This window comes from Prenolepis imparis, unplaced genomic scaffold, assembly GCF_030444845.1.
Source record: "Prenolepis imparis isolate NDT839.2.m4 unplaced genomic scaffold, iyPreImpa1.0 SCAF_60, whole genome shotgun sequence".
Classification (NCBI taxonomy): Eukaryota; Metazoa; Arthropoda; class Insecta; order Hymenoptera; family Formicidae; genus Prenolepis; species Prenolepis imparis.
Window position 1 is genome coordinate 172114 of NW_028141218.1, and position 20924 is coordinate 193037.

Sequence of the window (20924 nt, forward strand, 5' to 3'; positions counted from 1 at the left end):
AATTGTTCGTTTAACGTACTTAAGATTAACTTCAGTGATTTATATCGAGTGATTATATTCTACTTTGCTCCGGAATCCTTCCTTGTAGCTACCCAGTAAACATTTAATATCCTATGTATATACATTGAATATACATAATGTGAAAAAAATATACTGCACATATTGGATACACAGAATATACATAAATGTACGTATATTTATGGATATACATAAGATGTCGTATGAATAAACATAACGCATATATTCAATCGAGATCACAGCGTAAATATACATAAAATATATCTTATGTACATTCTAGGTATATACATCAAATGTATATACATACGATGCACGCTGATGTAGATACATTTATGGATATACATAAGATATCGTATGAATAAACATAACATGTATATTCAATCGAGATCACAGCGTAAATATACATAAAATATATCTTATGTACATTCTAGGTATATACATCAAATGTATATACATACGATGCACGCTGATGTAGATATATTTATGGATATACATAAGATGTCGTATGAATAAACATAACGCGTATATTCAATCGAGATCACAGCGTAAATATACATAAAATATATCTTATGTACATTCTAGGTATATACATCAAATGTATATACATACGATGCACGCTGATATAGATACATTTATGGATATACATAAGATATCGTATGAATAAACATAATATGTATATTCAATCGAGGTCACAGCAAATTACATACAAAATATATTCCAGGAATATACATTTAATATGTGTATTCACACATACACGCACACGCAGACGCATGCACACACACACACATATATACTCATATATTACAATATATACAGGATAGATCACTTAAAATATTATCATTTTGATTTATATTAATATTATTATTTGTAAAGGAAAATGGATTAAAGTAAAGTTCCATAGTTTTAAAGGAGACATAAATTGGGTCACAAATGAAATTTCTTTAGTTGGAGGCGTTTCAGCGATTAGATCATTATTTTTATTTTTTAAATAAAAGTACTCTAATTTTTTTATATCAATTCTTCGCAATATTTGATGTAAAGCTATAAAGATTAGATAACAAAAAATTGAATAGTTTTACGAGATATTTTATAATTTAATTTGACGCAATTTTACATAAACTATATGAAATATTCGTAAAATATTTATTTTTTAATTATCTTACTTCAATACTTTAATGTATAATAAGAGAAATCAATTGGTATAAAAAAACAAGTGCTTTTAAGATAAAATATGTTGTTGCTCGTTGCAAATTTAGTAGTATTTATCAATTACTTTATCAGTATTTATGAATGTATTTATTTTATTAATTTATTAATTTTTTAAATATGTTTAGGTAATTAGAAAAATTTAGAAAAATTAATTTAGAAAACAAGGATCTATATGGTACCTGTTTCCACTAAATACTTCACTGATGCCACATTTATCGCGCATGCGCGAAATTTCGGCCCATCTCGCCCATATCTACATACATGTATGTACATGCCTTTATGATCCGAGTGCTAAGTACGTGCCACGTGTTAACTAGAACTGTGCCAAAGAAGAAAAATCGATTAAGTGATTAGAGTTCGTCAAGTTCAATTCTTGATTGAACATCTGCTGTAAAATAGTAAGTAGTGTATTTTTTTACGAAAACTATTAGTTATTTCTTTCTCTTCTTTTTATCTTAGAATTGTTAATCAAATATATAACCTATAAATATACACGTGAAAATGAGTAAGATATTCTCAAATATTTTTTTATCGTGTTATATGGTTATATGTTAGATTGAATTATATATAAAATCAAGTATTTCCTTCTTTTATTTAATCATGTAATTGAAATTAATAAAATCTCTCAGAAATGTGTGCACTGCGAAGGAATATGTATAACAGTTTAGTAATAATTACAAAATGACAATGCTTTGCACAATTTCAATAAATTTACTAACAAAATTTACCTACTATTTTCTATTGGTTAATTTCTATGTTGTGTTCATTGATCACTTTGCAATGATTGCATTGTGAACACGTGATATAACGTAACTATATATAGAATGTCCAATTCAATCAATGCAAATTTATATATATATATATATATATATAATTAATTTTACTTTTATTTTATTAGAAATTTATAATAAAATTATTGACGACTGCTTGTTATCGAGCGATTTTTACTTACTTATATTCTTATCTTTTGATGAGACTGAATTATTATAATTACCATATATTAATTTTTTACAGAATCATCTTGAACTTTTGGTGTTATTTACATTTGCAAGTAAATTACACATGTTATGACAAATAAACTTACAAATATATAAATTAATTATGAATAATGTTAATAAAAAAAGTAAATTTTCTAGACAACTTTGAAACAGATTAAATCAATCTTTAACTATACTCAATAGTCTCAACCTTGATACTTTAGAAAAGACAACTAATTACTCACAACCCGATACACTGAATATTTCTAAAAGTAACTCAAGTTGCAATCCTGATACTTATTTTGATCATACTTCTTATAATGATAACAGTAACAATGACATTGATGTGCTTATTAATTCAAGAAATTTGAATTGTGGTGAAAATGTTCAGAGTGTCGACGTATCAAATACTAATCATGCTATTATAATTGAAAATAAAGAAAATGTTTTTTGCTCAAAATTACAAAAATGGGCCATTGACGAAAACGTAACTCACTCAACCCTTAATAGTTTATTGAACATTTTACGAGCAGAACCTGGGTATAATTATTTGCCCAAAGATGCGAGAACACTTTTAAAAACGCCAAATAATGCAAAAAAACTCGGATCAGGGTTATACTATTATTTTGGAATAAATGAAACCTTAAAAAACCTATGTGATAAACAAAATATAATTAAGCTCAATCGAGAAATTTTACTAGCAGTGAATATTGACGGCCTGCCTATATCTAAAAGTACGAATAGTTCTTTTTGGCCAATATTATGTACTGTCAAATCAGTTAATGAAATTAAAAATAAGGTTTTTATGGTAGCTTTGTACTGTGGTAATGTAAAGCCCAATGCAAATGAGTTTTTAACTGACTTTGTAAACGAATGTATAGAATTATCAAAAAATGGAATATATATAAATTCTATAAGATGTCATTTCAAATTGTCAATGTTGATTTGCGATACACCTGCAAAATCATATATTTTAGCTATTAAAGGACATTCGGGTTATTCTTCATGCACCAAATGTGATATAGAAGGAGACATGGCTAATAGAGTACTGTGTTTTGTTGATACTGAAAATCTTCATAAAAGATCAGATTTTTCATTTCGAAATAAAGTTCAACCTGAACATCACATTGGCACTAGTATTTTATTAAAGATTTCGAATTTTAATATTATTGAGAATGTTCCTATAGACTATATGCATTGTCTCTTACTTGGCGGTACGAAAAGTTTTTTTTGTAATAAAATGTACGGATGGATTTATGGTAGACCTCCTTATAAATTACGTTCTCGTGACGTTAGTAAAATTTCTGAACGTCTTTTAAGATTGAGGAGTCATATTCCGTGTGAATTTTCTCGAAAAACTCGCCCTATTACTGAATGCAAAAGATATAAAGCAACTGAATTCCGATTACTTTTGCTTTATACTGGCCCAATAATCTTAAAAGATATTATATCTTCTAAGATGCATAATAATTTTATTGTACTCAGTTTGGCTAGTTCAATATTAATCAGTCAATATTATTCTTGCTATGAAAATTATATTTCATATGCTCATGATCTATTCAAACATTTTATCATAAATTCGCAAAAACTATATGGACCAGAGTTTATTTCACATAATATTCATAACTTTTTGCATTTGAGTGATTGTGTTAGATTATTTGGTTCGCTCGATAATTTTAGCGCTTTCATATTTGAAAATTATATGCAATATTTGAAAAGCAAAATTCGAAAATCTTCTCACGCGTTAGAACAAGTAGTACGTCGAATTGCCGAAGAAAAGAATGTTAGAGAGTCTGTTATAGAATCAATTAATACTTCTAGAAAATATTTTATAGAACACAATAAAGGCCCCTTAGTTGAGGGTTGTACTTCACCTCAATATAAAAAATATGAAACTACCAACTATTGCATACATGTTGCAAGGGAAGCTGATAGGTTTATTGAACTTAAGGATAAAACTATCGTTGAAGTAAAAAATTTTTGTTACTATAAAAACTCTGAAATATTGTTAGGACACGAGTATAAAAGATATGAAGACTTTTATTCCAAACCATGTTCGTCAGCTCTTTTTGATATACAGTATATTCGAAAAGTCGACAGTTCACTCAAAATGTGGCCTATTACGCACATCAATAAAAAATTAGTAGTCCTTATCCACAATAATCAATATGTCTCATTTCCAATGCTGCATCTATAAATCAAAGTATCAGGATTGATTTAATCTGAATTAAGTGATTTAAACATCAATTTAAATCGTGGTTTTAATAAACTGCATTTTTTTAAATCATTGATTTTAATAAATTATTGTTAGTAAACATATTCGTATACATATATATTTATTAGTATATATATTCGTTGTTTAATAACTTTATCTTATAAAGTTATTTTTTTATTAAAGTATAAATTATAAACGGACTAACATCACTTGCAAATGGGTTGGTACGTCGTCAAATTTGAAGATGATAATACAGTTGAAGCAGTACCAAAAACTTGGTACTCAAAAGATACAAAGGAATGCAACTGGCCTCCATCACATTAGAATGTAACTAAAATCAATGATTTTATAAAGTTTAAGAAGGCACAGAATATAATTGGAACTATCATAAAGCTATTATTTTAGGTAGTTACGGTAAGATGTGTTTTTTTATATTTTTTATATTTTTTATTATATTTTTTATATTTTTTATATAAATATAACTAAATGAGTATTCTTTTTACTGAAATTTAAATTAATATATGAAAAATTAATAAACTATTTTATAACTAGTTAAACAATTTATAAATAGAGACAGCGATTTTGTAATATTGTTATACATTATGCACAGTCATAAAAATTTTCAATATTATTTTCAGATGAACTATCTGTTGCTCTGCGAAAAGCGAATAAGGCCAAATATACGTCTGATCTTTCATCACAAAATGATGAATTTAAGAAACGGCGACACAGTAAACGAGAAAAGAAAAAAACAGAAGAGAAAAACAAATCGACGAGACATTTGTCCAATAGTGAATCTTCTGATTCGTCACGGTCAGAATCAGATACTAATATTTATCTCTGTCCAAGCGGCCTTATAACAAATGGTAAATATTTGTTTTTTCTTAATAATAAAATAGTATTTTTTATTATAATTAATTTTACTATTCTTCTAGATAAAAACTTAGTACAAAATTTGCCAACCGAGACTGCAACTACATCAACAACTGAAATCCAAAGAATAGATCCAGGTAAATTAACACTTTAAAAGTACATTTTGTATTAATTACGAAAAGTCATGCTTTAGGCAAACGCTGCAAACGTATTCGAGCACAAAAGTCATTTTACGCTCGAAGCATAAAAAACAGTAATTTTTTCAACTGTGATCGAAAATATAGACTTTTGCAGAAAAAGTAATGAAAATATTCGCTTTTGTCTATTTTCTGCGTGAAGTCAGCCATGCTAGATCGTTTCCAAGACATTTTTATTTTTGATTTTTAGAATTTCATTGTAGTAACCGTATATATCTATATAATAAGGTAATAAACAATTAACACTTAAGTAGTTATTTTTGGTCACACAAATGGTAATGATTTTTTATTATTCAATTAGTTTAAAAATAATTTGTTTGACGTTTCAACGTTACAATATGTCATTATTAAGAGTTAACAATAAAAAACGAATAAACTTAATTGTGAAAATCTCATATATGTCACCTATTATAGAGAGATAAAATTTCTCTAATTCTCCATTTACTTTCAGTTTGGCGAGTGGCAATGACTTTTCTACTCGTTCAGCGAATTTAATTTTTTGTTAACTATTGATAGCTATGAAAGCCAATTTTCGATGTTGAGTGTAGAAAAATATATCTGCTATTTCCGTAGCTATAATAATTAAAAATATTACTAATTCAATTTGTAAATTTTAGACTTTCAGAAGCACGTATTGAAAGAAATGAACGCTATGCACTTGAAATTGAATGATATAATGGAAAGTATGGCCCTTTTATTAAAAAATAAAAAAATTCAAGATGAGCCAACGATAACCGTCAATGACATTCCACATGTCGTCCATTTGTTTCCAGTAAATGAACAAACATTAGCTGAATTAGAACAGTGGCTTAATGCTGATGCCCAAAATAAACAAAAATTGGTATAGCCTTAAATAATTAAAAAATTGAATGCGTGTACATAGTGATAATTGATAATTAATACTATTGTAACGATTATTTAAATTATTTTAGATTATGGAATTAAGTCGTGTCGGGGGCTTAAATGTTAAAGATGTCACGAGAAGAATCATGTATAGAGTTTTCACAAATGAAGTTGGAATGCTATATTCCTGGGAAGGAGCTAAAAAAAAGAAGTGCTTTAAATCTAGCGACAGCTTCAGTCATTTTAGGTATTTCTTTTTTGTTTTTTTATGCATACGCATCCTATCTCAGAAAAGTTTGTCTCGAATATGGTTGAATATATCCTAAAGGATATGACTCATAATAATTATATATTTTTTAATTTGTGTTAAATTTGTTTGTATGTTATATTTTGATTCTGCACTATTTTGTATTATATTAGGTGCTGTTCGATATTGCAAAAGTACAGCCGATTCAACTGAAGCAGAAGTTATTAGCTTCATCAAAGTTTGGCTGGTTAGGTGCAAAGATCGTATCCGCAATGTTACTAAAGACGTGAACAATGAAGCAATCGAAGAGAACGACGAACAAACGATAAACGAAACCAATGCATAAATTTAAACAAAGAAGTATTTATTATTTTTAAATTTACGTTTGTTACGATATTTAAAGTTAAATTTTTTTATTTTAATTTTTATTTTAATTCTTATTTAATTTTTATTTGGTTTTTATTATGTACACTATCACTTATAATTTCACCATATTTCTCATAATACCAATTTTATTTCTCAATTTAAAGATTCAATGGTTTGATAAATTATAAAATATATCTCATTATGCTTGTTTAAGGGCCGATTTTTCCAACTTCTTGGTAAGTTTTTACCTGACTGGTAGCATATTTTCGTCTCTTTTCAGATAAGTTCTAAAAAAAGAGATAAAGATATGCTACTTGTCGGGTAAAACTTACCAAGAGTTGAAACAACCGGTCCTAAGACTGTAACAAAACGTTACAAATATTAAGATTTTTTTAATATATAATAACTTAAAACCTTTGAGCAGAGACATATATACTTACGAGCGGTGTGTACAAATTTAAACGTCGAAAGTTAAAACATTAAGTACATTTTTACTTTAATAAATAAAGCTTAATTAGTAGTATTTATATTTATCAACATATATGTGATACTAAGATATTGTTTATACTAGGTCATTTAAAGATCGCCCACTAACCAAGTACATAGTGTTTTACTTATTAATGTTATTCCTCATCAAAAAATAAGTAAAAAAATCCTAAATAATTTTTTTTATAAAAGAGTAATTATTGCATAAAGTACATCCAAACAGTGTCGAGCTTTAGCCTAACACATATCAATGAATGAATCTGAGTGCACATGAGCACACATTACCAGGTACGCGGCTTACTGACATGCGTCCGGCTGAAGCTTGGCGCTGTTTAGTCGCATTTTACGCAATAATTATTATTTTATTAAGTATTATAGAAAAAAATTATTCACACAGGATCTTTTAATTTATTTTTTTGATAAGGAATAACGCTATGTACTTAGTGAGCCATCTTTAAATAATACCCTGTATATATTTTTCAAAGGTATACAAAATATATACCTGAAATCTGTCAAATATGCAATTTTATTTTTAAAAAATGAGATTTAATTTTGATATTATAAATGAATCAAAAATGTTTTTTTATTACTTATTAATTTTATTACATGCACATATACATATACAGGATAATTCAGAATAAATGCGACAAACTCTGAGGAACGATAGGTTTTACAGAAAAGATCATGTTTTGTCAAGCAAATCATGTTCTATGACACGTCATTTAAATGTTACGCGACCGCGCAGGTCTCAGATGACATTTATTACAATTACAAAATAAATTTATCTACGTAGGTATATTGGTTATGTTGCTGATTTTATTTTGTAATTGTAATAAATATCATCCAAAACCTCGCGGTTGCATAGCACCTACACGACGCGTCAGATAACATGGGTTGCTTGATAAAAATAATCCTTTCTGCGAGACCTATCGTTCCTTAGTTTATCGCATTTGTTCTGAATCACCCTGTATATATACGTCTTTGCGAATTAATTTTTCTTTTGTATGAAACACTTTCATTACTCTATATATTAGTTTTCAAAATATAATTTGAATTTATATTATCTGAACTATGTTACTGTAAAATTTTAAAAGTTATATAAAGTATTCAAATATATAATTTACAAAATAAATATTTTACAAAATGAAACTAACGTATCTTTATTAGAACACTACTTTTATTCATCACATTAATGAAAATCTATGTGCAGAGTACATTAAAGGAATATACATGCATATACATACCATGTACATACTTTGCACATTTATATTAGATACATGCATTGTACATTGTTATATACATGTATATATATAGTACATACATGCATTGCACGTTATCAGTATAGATACATGTTCATATCACGTAGGTGCAAGGAATGTTCTTGATATATACATGTATGTACATTCTATGTACATAAATTACACATTCTCGGAATATACATTCATGTAAATACTGCGAACGTGCACTGCACATTCTTGAAATATATCGCATGTACATGCCACGAATGTGTAATGTACATCTTCGGAATATTCTCTATGTACATACCATAAATGCGTATTGCACTTTCTTGGAATATACCCTACATATATACCACGAATGTGTAATGTACATCTTTGGAATATACTCCATGTACATACCATAAATGCGTATTGCATCTTCTTGGAATATACCCTATGTATATATCACGAATGTACATTGCATATCTTTAGAATATACCTATGTATGTATTATGGACATTCTGTGTACATACATGTGGTAATTATTTCATATAGGATATGCGTTATATATACTTTTCACATTTTTTGTATATACATAGATTATGAAATATCCATATATGTATATATATAGGACATACATAGGATATTGAATGTTTACTGGGTACTGCGTCTCACCGCTTTTCCCTTTTCCTGCATTCTTCTAAAAAGAACATTCTTAAATACGCATTACTTGCGAACCTTGGAGAGAAGAACTCAATAGCTATTCTCTTTCAGTATATTTTTGACTGTTGAATGTAGTAGACGATTTGTGAGGATTTCGATTTTTGCGGTTTATGTTTTATTATACGTAGATTTAGTTTTAAGAGTGTGCATTTTGAAATGTAGTATGTAATTGGAAGTGTTATTATATTTTGTGAACAAATGTAAATATATTATCATTCAATGATGCGTATTTTAGTATCCAATGTTTTTTTAGTTATCCAATTCTATATTCTATCGTGTACATACAGTGACATTGAAGATTGAATTACAATAATTCAATCTGAATTATTGTAATTCAATCTTCAATGTCACTGTAAGTATGTACAGGGTGTTTCTGCGACATACACATCAGTATGTCGGGTTGCCTATCTGCTTACAGACAGGGGCATGCTTTACTGGGCTCGCAGAATAAAATCAGAATGCAAGTCCGACGGGGAGTGAGAAAAGGGGATTCGGTTTTTATGACTCTAGCATATAGTATACAATTAAAATTTAATAATATAGATAAAATACATACACTTACTAACAAAAGTTAAGAAACAAAGTAATTAGTTGTGGTAACTATTTTATATCTTCATTTTCTGAGATACATATGTTGAGAGCAAAAATACTATAAAGAGATAACATATCATACATCAACAAACAAGTTTTTTTGATTATATTAACACAAAGTCAACAAATAAAATTGAGTCGAAAAAATCGAAAAAAAGTTTCGTGAGACATTAAGAAAAATAGTTTATTTTAATTATATTATCACTTTTTACAAAACTAACGGTTTGTAAGCATCTTTAATTTTCATAATAATTTAATAAAATGGTTGGTTTACGTTGGACGTCAATTGGGAAGTCATTCTTTTACTAATAAAATGGAATTGATGCAAAAGATCACGAAAATATAGTTTGAAATACAGGCTGAGTTTTGTACTCGATTAATCAAATTAATGCCACGCAAATGTTATGCAGTCATCAAATTCAAGGGTTATCCAACATCTTATTAAATTATTATGAAAATTAAAAACGCTTACAAATCGTTATTTTTATTAAAAGTGATTATATTAATTTAAATAAACTATGTTTCTTAACTTTTGTTACAAAAATTTTATTCGATTTTTTCGACTCAATTTTATTTATTGACTTTGTTAATATAATCGAAAAAGTTTGTAGTTTATTGATGTAGGATATGTTATATCTTTATAGTAGTTTTTCTCAAACTATGTATCTAAAAATATAAAGAATATAAAATAGTTACCAAATGATTACTTTTTGTTTCTTAATTTTTGTTAGTAAGTGTATTTAATATAGTTGACATAACATAAATAATATACAAATTTGAACAAAAATATTTTTAATTTTTAAATTACAATAAATTACAATAAATGTTCAATATGTCCACCATTTTCCTCTAAACATAACGCAATTCTATGCATAAAATTTTCTCTTACTCGTTTTAATATTAGAGGAGTGATTTCTGCGTTTTTAATTTTATTTTTTAACATTTCCGCATTTTCCGGCAGAGTTTCGTATATTTTATTTTTTAAGAAACCCCACATAAAAAATCCAAGGGTGTGAGATCCGGAGAACGTGGTGGCCATTCCCGAGGACCATGAAGTCCGATCCATCTCCCGGGAAATTTTTGATTTAAAACTGTTCTTGCCAAAATAGAAGTGTGGGCAGGATGTCCGTCTTGTTGGAACATCATTTCTATTCTATTAGCCAATGGCACATTCTCAAGAAGTTCATTCAGCCGATGTAGTAAAAAATTTGAATAATAATGTGCATTTACATTGCCTTGAATAATTCGGCACCGATGATATGATCCCCTATTATTCCTATCCACACGTGCACAGTCCATCTGCCTTGAACATTTGTTTGTTTCATGCAATGTTTGATGCATGATTGTGCTCCGCATAATGATGCTCGTTATGCCTGTTTATGGATCCATCGCTTCCATAATTGCTTCATCAGACCAAAGAATATTTTTTTAAAATATGTCATTTCCGGCATCATTGAAATTCACCTGCATAAATTAGTATGACGACAATTAACAAATATAATAAATGACAACAACGTCTGGTATGTTACTAAAGAATAGAAATAAATTTTTAAATAAACTTACGTGTTCAATAAGCCATTCACAAAAATTTAAACGCCGTGGCATATCACCAAGTATCAGCCTTTGTGTTATATGCCGTTTAAATGGATGCCAACCCAAAGAATGTTTAATAATTCTATGCACGGTAACATGGTTCATGTTTAAATCTGTGGCAATTGCTCTTGTGCTTGTATGAGGATTTTCCATAAGAGCTTCTTGAACAGCATCAATTTCCTCTTGTCTTCTTTGCGGAACATGGATGGGTCTGGTAGATTTATAAAACTGTCCATTTCTTTTTAATCTTTCGCAAAGACGATGAAAGAAACCATGATCCACATGTCGTCTATCCGGAAATCTTTGAACGTAAAGTGCAGCCGCTTGCCTATGATTATTTCGACACTCGCCATAAATAAGAATCATGTCTGTTAATTCTTCAAACGAATTCAACTTTCAGGTTCCATCGTAATCACTCAATATGACTTTCACGCCATTAACTTTTGTTAAACAAAAGATCGGAAAACTAGAGAAACAGAAGCGCATTCCAGATACTCTAACATTCTTCTGTTTTTATTCTTTTTTTATCATCTTTGCAAAAGATTGAAAAGAAATAGACAATTTTATAAATCCACTAGATCCATCCACGTTTCGCAAAGGAAACAGGAGATAATTGATGTTGTTGATGAGGCTCATATGGAAAATCTTCATACAAGCACAAGAGAACATGCCACAGATTTGAACATGAGATCCGTTCATAAAATTATTAAACATTCTCTGGATTGGCATCCATTTAAACAGTATATAACACAAAGACCCATACCTGGTAATATGCCACGACGTTTAAATTTTTATAAATGGCTTATTGAACACAAAAGTTTATTTAAAAATATATTTTTATTTTTTTATTACAACATACCAGACGTTGTAGTCATTTACTTGTTAATTGTGTCGTCTTACTCATACTAACTTACTCAGTTTATACAGGTAAATTTCAATGATGCCGGAAACGATATATTTTTGAAAAATATTTTCCGGTCTGACGAAGCAGATTTTGAATGTGATGAATCCATAAACAGATATAATGAGCATTACTATGCAAAGCATAATCCACATTGTGTGAAACAAACAAGATGGACTGTGAACGTGTGAATAGGAATAATAGAGGATCATATCATCGGTTCCGAATTTATTCAGGGCAATGTAAATGCACATTATTATTTTGCAAATTTTTTACTCCATCGGCTCCACGAACTTCTCGAGGATGAGCCACTGGCTAATAGAATGGAAATAATGTTTAACAGGATAGACATCTCGCCCACATATCTCTTTTAGCGAGAATCATTTAAATCAAAAATTTTCCGAGACATGAATTGGACTTCATGGTCTTCAGGAATGGCCACCATGCTTCCGGATCTCATGCTAATAGATTTTTTCGTGTGAGGTTTCTTAAAAAATAAAGATATATGAAACCCTGCCGGAAAATGCGGAAATTTAAAAAAATAGAATACAAAACGAATGTGCAGAGATTACTCCTCTCATATTAAAATGTGAAAGAAAATTTCGTGCGCAGAATTGCTCTATGTTTAGAAAAAAAATGGTGGCTACATTGAACATCTATTATAATTTATTATATTTAAAAATTAAAAATATTTTTGTTCAAATTTGTTTATTAAATTTTATTTATGTGATGTTATATATAATATTTAATATATATTTTATTTATATTATTAAATTTCACTATCCTAGAATCATAAAAACCGATTTCTCTTGCCTCACTTCCCGTCAAACTTGCATTTAGATTTTATTCTGCGAGCCCAGTAAAGCGTGCCCCTGTCGGTAAGCAGATAGGCAACCCGACATACTGATGTGTATGTCGCAGAAACATGTACACGATAGAATATAAAACTGGATAACTAAAAAAACATTGGATACTAAAATACGCATCATTGAATGATAATAATAATACTTACATTTGTTCACAAAATATAATAGCACTTCAAATTACATACTACATTTCAAAATGCACACTCTTAAAACTAAATCTACGTATAATAAAACATAAACCGCAAAAATCGAAATCCTCACAAATCGTCTACTACATTCAACAGTCAAAAATATACTGTACTGTGCCTGGTATAGAACAGTGATGCCAAAAACTGACTCCGGTAGAACATGCACAAACGTGAATGCATATACATGTGCTGCGCAGTACGACCAAGCGTCCGCCGCCGCGCGCCGCGGAGCGCGTCCTGCAGTACAAATTAATTTATTCCATACAGATGGGATCAAATGACCATTCTAAAAAAATATTATTTTTATAGAAAATGAAACGAGGAATACGATGGTATTTTTTTTACATTTTTAAACTGATGGCCTCGAGTAGTAAAATGACTTTAAATACTTTAATTGTTTATAATAATTACAAGTTAACAACAAATATAATAATAATCGACATTAAAATGAAGATAATTCTATTACCTTGAAAATGAGCCTAAATTAAACTCTATACGATGAATAGAAGCGGAGTTATCGCGATTTAAGGGGTAAAACCACTCTAGAGGCAGAAAAATAGACCTAAATTTGACAATTTATTTTGGGAGTATGACAAACGGAATAGAATTTCTTTTCAGAGGGTTTATTTAACACATATTGAAGTACGAAAAACAATTTTTTTTATTGTCATTTTCATACAAAATGGCGGCGACAGAGCCCGTCGTCGAAAACAGCTTTTTTGAAAACACCGCCACGGGAGGACGGATTTCTCGGCATGTATGAGTCCTGGAACAAAAAACAAAAAAAATTTATAATCTATATACAATTGGCTTTGGAAGTACGTAGGGTTTTTTTTTAAAATCAATTTTTGTGGAAATGGTGCACTTTTTAAGAAATGAATCAATTTTTTGCCCTAAAAGTGAGCATTAAATTGTTTATAAAAAAAAAAGTTTACATTCAATCAAAAAACGGCTACGTACTTCCAAAGAGAATATTGTTGTGAAGCTACTGTAAAAATTTCAAATCAATCCATGCAATAGTCTCCGAGAAATCCGTCCTCCCAGTTTGAAAAAAGTGGTTTCGAGAAAAACGCGTTTAAAGTTTTATGAACACTTTAATCCTTGAAATTTTTGTTTACCTCTAATCTGCGATGCCTGCACCATACATTTGGCCAACCAGGTCGATGTTCGCCTCCTCCTCTTCCTTCCTAGATGCTTTTAGTATTTTAGTAAGTAACAGGTAAACTTATTATTTCGAAAGGTAAAAGTAGTACAAAAGCGATGAATCACAGCGCGCCGCGTGAGTGCTCAGCGCGCGCTCTGAGGCGCTGCGGCAAAATCGATAATTGAACCTTTTAAAATTTGTTTTCCACTATAAATCAAATGGCATATTGTTTTTATGACCCTAAAGTATCGTTTAAGCCAAAAAAAAAATATCGATTTTTTGAAAATCCTAGAGTGGTTTTACCCCTTAAATAAGTGCATAATCGGCGAGTTTTCAAAATTTTAACCGTCTGTTTTTTCGAAAATATTGACGAAAAAAAATGCCAAAATACGTGTTGGCTTATTTTGTATAAGAAACACGTAAAAAATTTTTAAAGAAAATAAAAAATGTTACCCCATTTTAGGTGTTCGATTTGTAAAAGAATGTCTCATATACGAGTATAACTAAAATTTGTTATTATTTTAATTTCAATATTAATATTTATTGCAAACAAGATATTAACGAAGAAAATGTAGCATTAATAATAATAAATATACAGATAAATATCAAAAGTAAATATATTATGTAGACTGTGAAATTAAATTTATATTTAAACCAGATTATATAATCGTAATTTCTTTAATATTTTGGGAGTATTCTCTCTTAAGATATTATTCATACCATGTAAAATCTTCGTTATGATTATCTTCAATATTGCGTTGTGCAACATTATCATTCATTGCATTTAAATTTCTATCCTTCTCTACACTGATGCAAACTTCATTTTTATTTGAATGAGATATATTTTGATTACTATATTCTGTATTAATGGAATTAACATTCATCATTCTCATGTGTGATAATTTCAATATTTTCTGTAATTAATCATACATAGATATAAAATTATAATATATTAATTATATATAACCGTAAATATATTATATACATGTATAAATACAAATAAAATTAATATACTATTTTTTATTTCAACATTAATATTTAGAAATATTTATTAAAAACAATATTGACCAAAAAAATGCAGCATAATATTTTACGTAAGTACCAAAAACAAAATATACTTAATAGACTTGTCATTAAGTTTATATTTATACAAGACATTATTTTAGTTTATAATTAATATTTGGGTATTCTCTCTTAACAAAAGATATTCATGTAGTGTTAAATTTTTGTTATGATTATCTTCAATATTGCATTGTGCAACATTATCATCCATTGCATTTAAATTTCTATCCTTCTCTACACTGATGCAAACATCATTTCTATTTGAATGAGATATATATCTTGATTATTATATTCTGTATTAATGTTATTAATATTATCATTCTCAGATGTGATCATTTCAATATTTTCTGTAATTAATCATACATACATATATAAAGAATTCAATTTAGTATATTAAAATTATAATATTGTTACATATAACCATTGTGCGCGACGGAACTTGAGATCCGTGTTTGGAGTCTAAGAAGGATAGAAAGTGTCGACAAAAGCGTAACGTTAACACGCACACTATATTTAACAAGAATCACACAAAAAAAAACAATGGTACAATAAAAGTTACACTATTAAACAATGAGAGTTCGATAATTTGGTAGCAATCCGCAAGCAACAGAATGCGCGAGAAAAAGACAAGCTATCTATTTTCCAAAGTTTTAAATCACGCTCTGATCGCGTCCGTAGTCTAATCGAAAAGAGTCCCCGCGGCCGGTCGAGAGGGGCTTTTATAATAACAATAGTCGAGAATCTTCGAGACGCTTTAGAATGTTCTCAAAACCGGTTAAGGGCGATAGGAGAATGACGGTGTAATTCTCAACCATGATAACAATTATAGTTTGTTGTTATTTTGCGTTTCCTCTCGAGCGGCCTTGTTAATTTCCTAAAATCAGCATTGTTTGTTTTCATTCCCGACGAAACGTTTAGTCGACACATTCAATCAACCTGTGATTATGTCGAAAAAAATTTTTGTTCTTAATTAAGACTTGAAAAGGACCTGAACCAAAGGTCGAAACGTAGTCTTTGTTTTATGTCAAATTAATAAAAATTATCTTAGCCAGTTGGGTCGTTTTAATATTTCACCTCTTAATTTCCTAAAATATTTATAATAATCATTCACTATGTTTAGGAAACGCATATGAACCAACATATGTTCGGATGTATAAATGATTATACAAATGTATAATTATTTTATAAATAAATATTTCAAAAATTATATATAAAAATTATTACGATGTACCAAGCATCAGTAACTTTTATCACAGTGATAAAGCTTAGTTTAGTGGACATCTCATTGTATTTTACAGCAAGAAAATGAGATCAATTATACTCAATGACTGTAAAATAGAATGAGATGAGAATCCTACAACCAGCTTTAATTGATGGATATGTTTCTTTTACATGTTGTTGGCTATAGCCTGCTAATATTCTCCTTTCTGAAAGATTAAGTATTTAATTTTTTAATATTATTTTATGTATATTTCTTATACAAGATACATAATAGATATTTTTTATAGAATATTAATTTGGAAGCTATATATTACTTGTGTATGCACGCATGATATGTATGGATGGTATGTATGGATGATATTCATGCATGTGTGTATATGTATATCAAGAGACACGGTAGTGTCTCGCGCCTAGTTTGGGCGAAGCCGACCCCTTAGAAGCGAGGCACGGTGTATCTTTACGCGAATCGGACAGTTGAGATAATCATAGATTTCGAATGCTCAATAACGGCTGAAGCGATCGAGTTTTTACTAGTCTTAATCGGTAGATTAAGGTCGAATTAAATAAGGAAAGTGTCTTTATTTTTGCCCTATGTGCTTTGTAAACGGAAATATTATGATGCAAAGTCTCAATATGAAATTTTTGGTGTAAGAAACGTCCACGTCATCATCATTTCATTATCATCATCGTTCACGCAAGTCCCCAATGCGCATGCGCGATTCTTGTACAGTTCCAGCTTTTGGTACAAGGGCGCTAGTGCTTCGATGTGTGCTTATAGGTTAAATGTTCCGGGAAGATTATTAATAAATTAATGGTGTATTCTTCGGAAGCTTAACCAGCCATAGCGAGGAATAGCGAGGAAGAAGAAGACATCAGTACTTCTAAATCAGGTAATTAATTTTTTGTACGCACTAATGATTTAATTAGTACATATGGTTTTAAATCAGTAGTACGTATGTAATATTTATTATTTACATTATTAGCTTTTATTCGTTTCTTATTTCAAATCATCAATAATTGCAACTAACATGTATGTTACATATAACATGCAGGTTAGTTACGTGTAGTACAACAATTATATATCCGTGTTTGCTGGGATTATTAATATAAATTAAAATATAAAATAAATAAATAAATATATTGTTTTTTTAGGTTAAAACTGACAGAACTGGCAGACATGTAGCGCCAATTGGCAGCTGCCCTTGCTGCCAATGCAAGAATTCAGCTGTCAGCACAGCCACCACTGCCTGTTGCACAGCCATCGCAGCAACCACTGCCTGCTACAAAGTCATCGCAGTCCACCACTGCCTGCTGCACACCCATCGCAGCCACCACTGCCTGCTCTACAGCTATCGCAGTCACCACCACCACCACCACCACCTCCTATACAGCCATCGCAGCCACTACTGTCTGCTGCACAATTATTGCAGCCACCACTGCCTACTCCACAAGAAGAAAAAGATAATTTACAACGTAAGTGTGAAAATAAATTAAACAAATATATATAAATATTTATAATATATAAAATAAATAATAATATAATAATAAGTAATAATATATAACATAATAAATGAGAATTAATTTTTATTACAGCAAAATATAAAACTGCCCGTTGGGCGCGAGCTGGACATGGTCGCGGACGTGGTCGCGGACGTGGTCGCGGACGTAGTCGCAGACGTAATGGGCGTGGTGATATAAACACTATTTACATAAAAATGTGATCATATATAGTAAGTCTACAAAATATTTTATAAATATTAAAATATAATCAGCTTACAACAATTTTAACACGCTACAATTTTAATTAACGGTTTATTATTTTTATTTTACAGATTGTTTTCCCTTTTTAGGAGATAGAGGATAGCATTTGGTATAAGAAGGATTATATATTGCTATTTTTTTTAATTTTTATATGATTCAATGAAAAATAATATTTGTTTGCAGGCGATATTTTCATTATTTAGCGCTTTTTATTATTTAATACGCTTTTTAAAGACACTATGACTTTTTGTTTAGCAAAACTTTGTTTCTATTTGTATTACACAAATTGCGCGACCAAGACGTATGTACCAAATAAAAATGCCATTGAATTTTAATATCTACATTCCTTTTGATGTGTACCTTTTCTATACGATTTATATTTATGTGTGTACATGTTTACATCCACTTATTTATCTTTATTTACTATTTGCATAGATATATGCGTGTTTTTCATGAACTTTAAATTAAATTACATTATATTCAAGTGAAATGCTTTAATTACTTTCTGACAACTTCGCTATTGATGCTCTATATAAAAATAATTCTGTAAAACGAATGCGACATAACTAAGATGCAACTCGATGTGCAAAATGAATTTCCGTTGTTAATTGTAACAATGGTAGGCGGCAGCTGTAAAAAATTCTAGTTTAATATGTATAATACATAAATTTATATAACCATTTGAAACTTTCTCTCTCTCCCTCCCCACACACTCTCCCTCTCTCCCTCTCCCTTTCTCTGCGTGTGCGTATGCGTGTGTGTCAGTAAATGGTTGTGTGCGTACACGCGCGTTTGCACGTATGTATGTAAATGTGTATGTATGATGTATATGTTCTCTTACTACTTATATTAACAATAAGATTATCTTGCCAGTAACGATTAACAAGCATATATATTATTTTGACATAACATTACTATCTATGACATCGGTAACTTTTAACACATTTATTAAATATTATTATGTTTGGTAAAAGAACCCAGTCAGCAAAATCTGTTCGAACAGATTTTGCCAAAACCTGCTCTAAATTTTTGTAAGCATAAAGACTGCAGATTGTACACAAAATCTGTTATATCAAATAATGATAGCAGAATGTCAGCAGAATATTACAAAACCTGCTGACATAATTTGACTGCAGATCAGTAGCAGAAATCGAGCAGGATTTGTACAGAATTATTATAGCAGATTGGCGGCAAAAATCGAGCAGAAGCTGCGCAACGCAATTTAATGTCAGATTGGCGACAGAAACCGCGCAGAGCCAGTACATACATTACTTGGTAGCAAATTGTTGGCAGAAACCGAGCAGGATCTGCCGTCATAATTAAAATGGCATAACAGCATTAATATAAAATAAATAATATAAAATAAGTAATATAAATGTTTCACTAATTTATATTACTTGTTTCGCTTATTAAAAGATAATAAATTAGATGTGCAATGTACTTTTTGTTTGGGAAAAATGTCAAATTTCAAAAAATTACACACGGAAAGATAAAGTACAAAAAATACACATATAAGAAGATATACAATGTGAAACGCGCGTAAAATTATTTCACACATATATATATATATATACAGGGTGATTCAAAACAACCGTTTGTCCTTAAAATGTCGTATTCCTGACTGGATTCTAAGACGATTTTTCCTTTGCCAAAATTTGATCCGAAGCTTAGTTTTCAAATTATTAAAAGAAATATTAAGCGAATTACGGCACGAGTACGGGCGGTAGGCAGGAGCGGCGCAACTCATTATCCGACGCGGGCGACTGTGTGAGGCACTCGCTGCGATCAGCTGTTCGCTACACGCGATGTGTTTGTGTGTGTGTCTGTGTTTTGCGTGTGTGCGTACACACACTCTCTCTCTCTCTCTCTCTCTCTCTCTCTCTCTCTCTCTCTCACTTACTCACTTTTATTCTTACCTTGTAGAGGTGTTTGATGACTTTTACTTCTAATGAATAATTGTTGCACGACTGTTAACAATGAGACATTCCCATCTGACACACCGAATAATAAACAAATTTTTCTTCTTTCAGAAATTGTATCCACATTTAGAACGAATACACTCACGCACTTGATCGAAAATAAAGAATTTATTTATCGATTGTAACAGTTAATCACAATCTCGGTTACTACTGATTGATTATTAAAATCACTCACAAAAACGCGTTAAATGCAAAGCGCACGTTACTCGATGCGGATGACAATAGTCTGCGACGATGACAACAGACT

General features: G+C 29.8%; 1 protein-coding gene across 3 annotated transcripts; it reads left to right on the top strand.

Moving 5' to 3' along the window:
• The first annotated feature begins 5062 nt into the window (after positions 1–5062).
• LOC145947289 (uncharacterized) lies at positions 5063–6977 on the top strand. 3 transcript variants are annotated; one of them, XM_083057097.1, is made up of 6 exons: positions 5063–5285; positions 5355–5448; positions 6107–6172; positions 6263–6330; positions 6422–6579; positions 6753–6977. In XM_083057097.1, the coding sequence occupies exons 3-6, from the start codon at positions 6133–6135 to the stop codon at positions 6790–6792; spliced, it is 306 nt and encodes a 101-aa protein (XP_082913223.1). In that variant the 5' UTR covers positions 5063–5285; positions 5355–5448; positions 6107–6132; the 3' UTR covers positions 6793–6977. The 3 variants fall into 3 exon arrangements, with proteins under 3 accessions (XP_082913223.1, XP_082913221.1, XP_082913222.1); XM_083057095.1 differs by having other exon boundaries at positions 6107–6330; XM_083057096.1 differs by lacking the exons at positions 5063–5285; positions 5355–5448 and adding an exon at positions 5486–5591 and having other exon boundaries at positions 6107–6330.
• The last annotated feature ends 13947 nt before the right edge of the window (positions 6978–20924 follow it).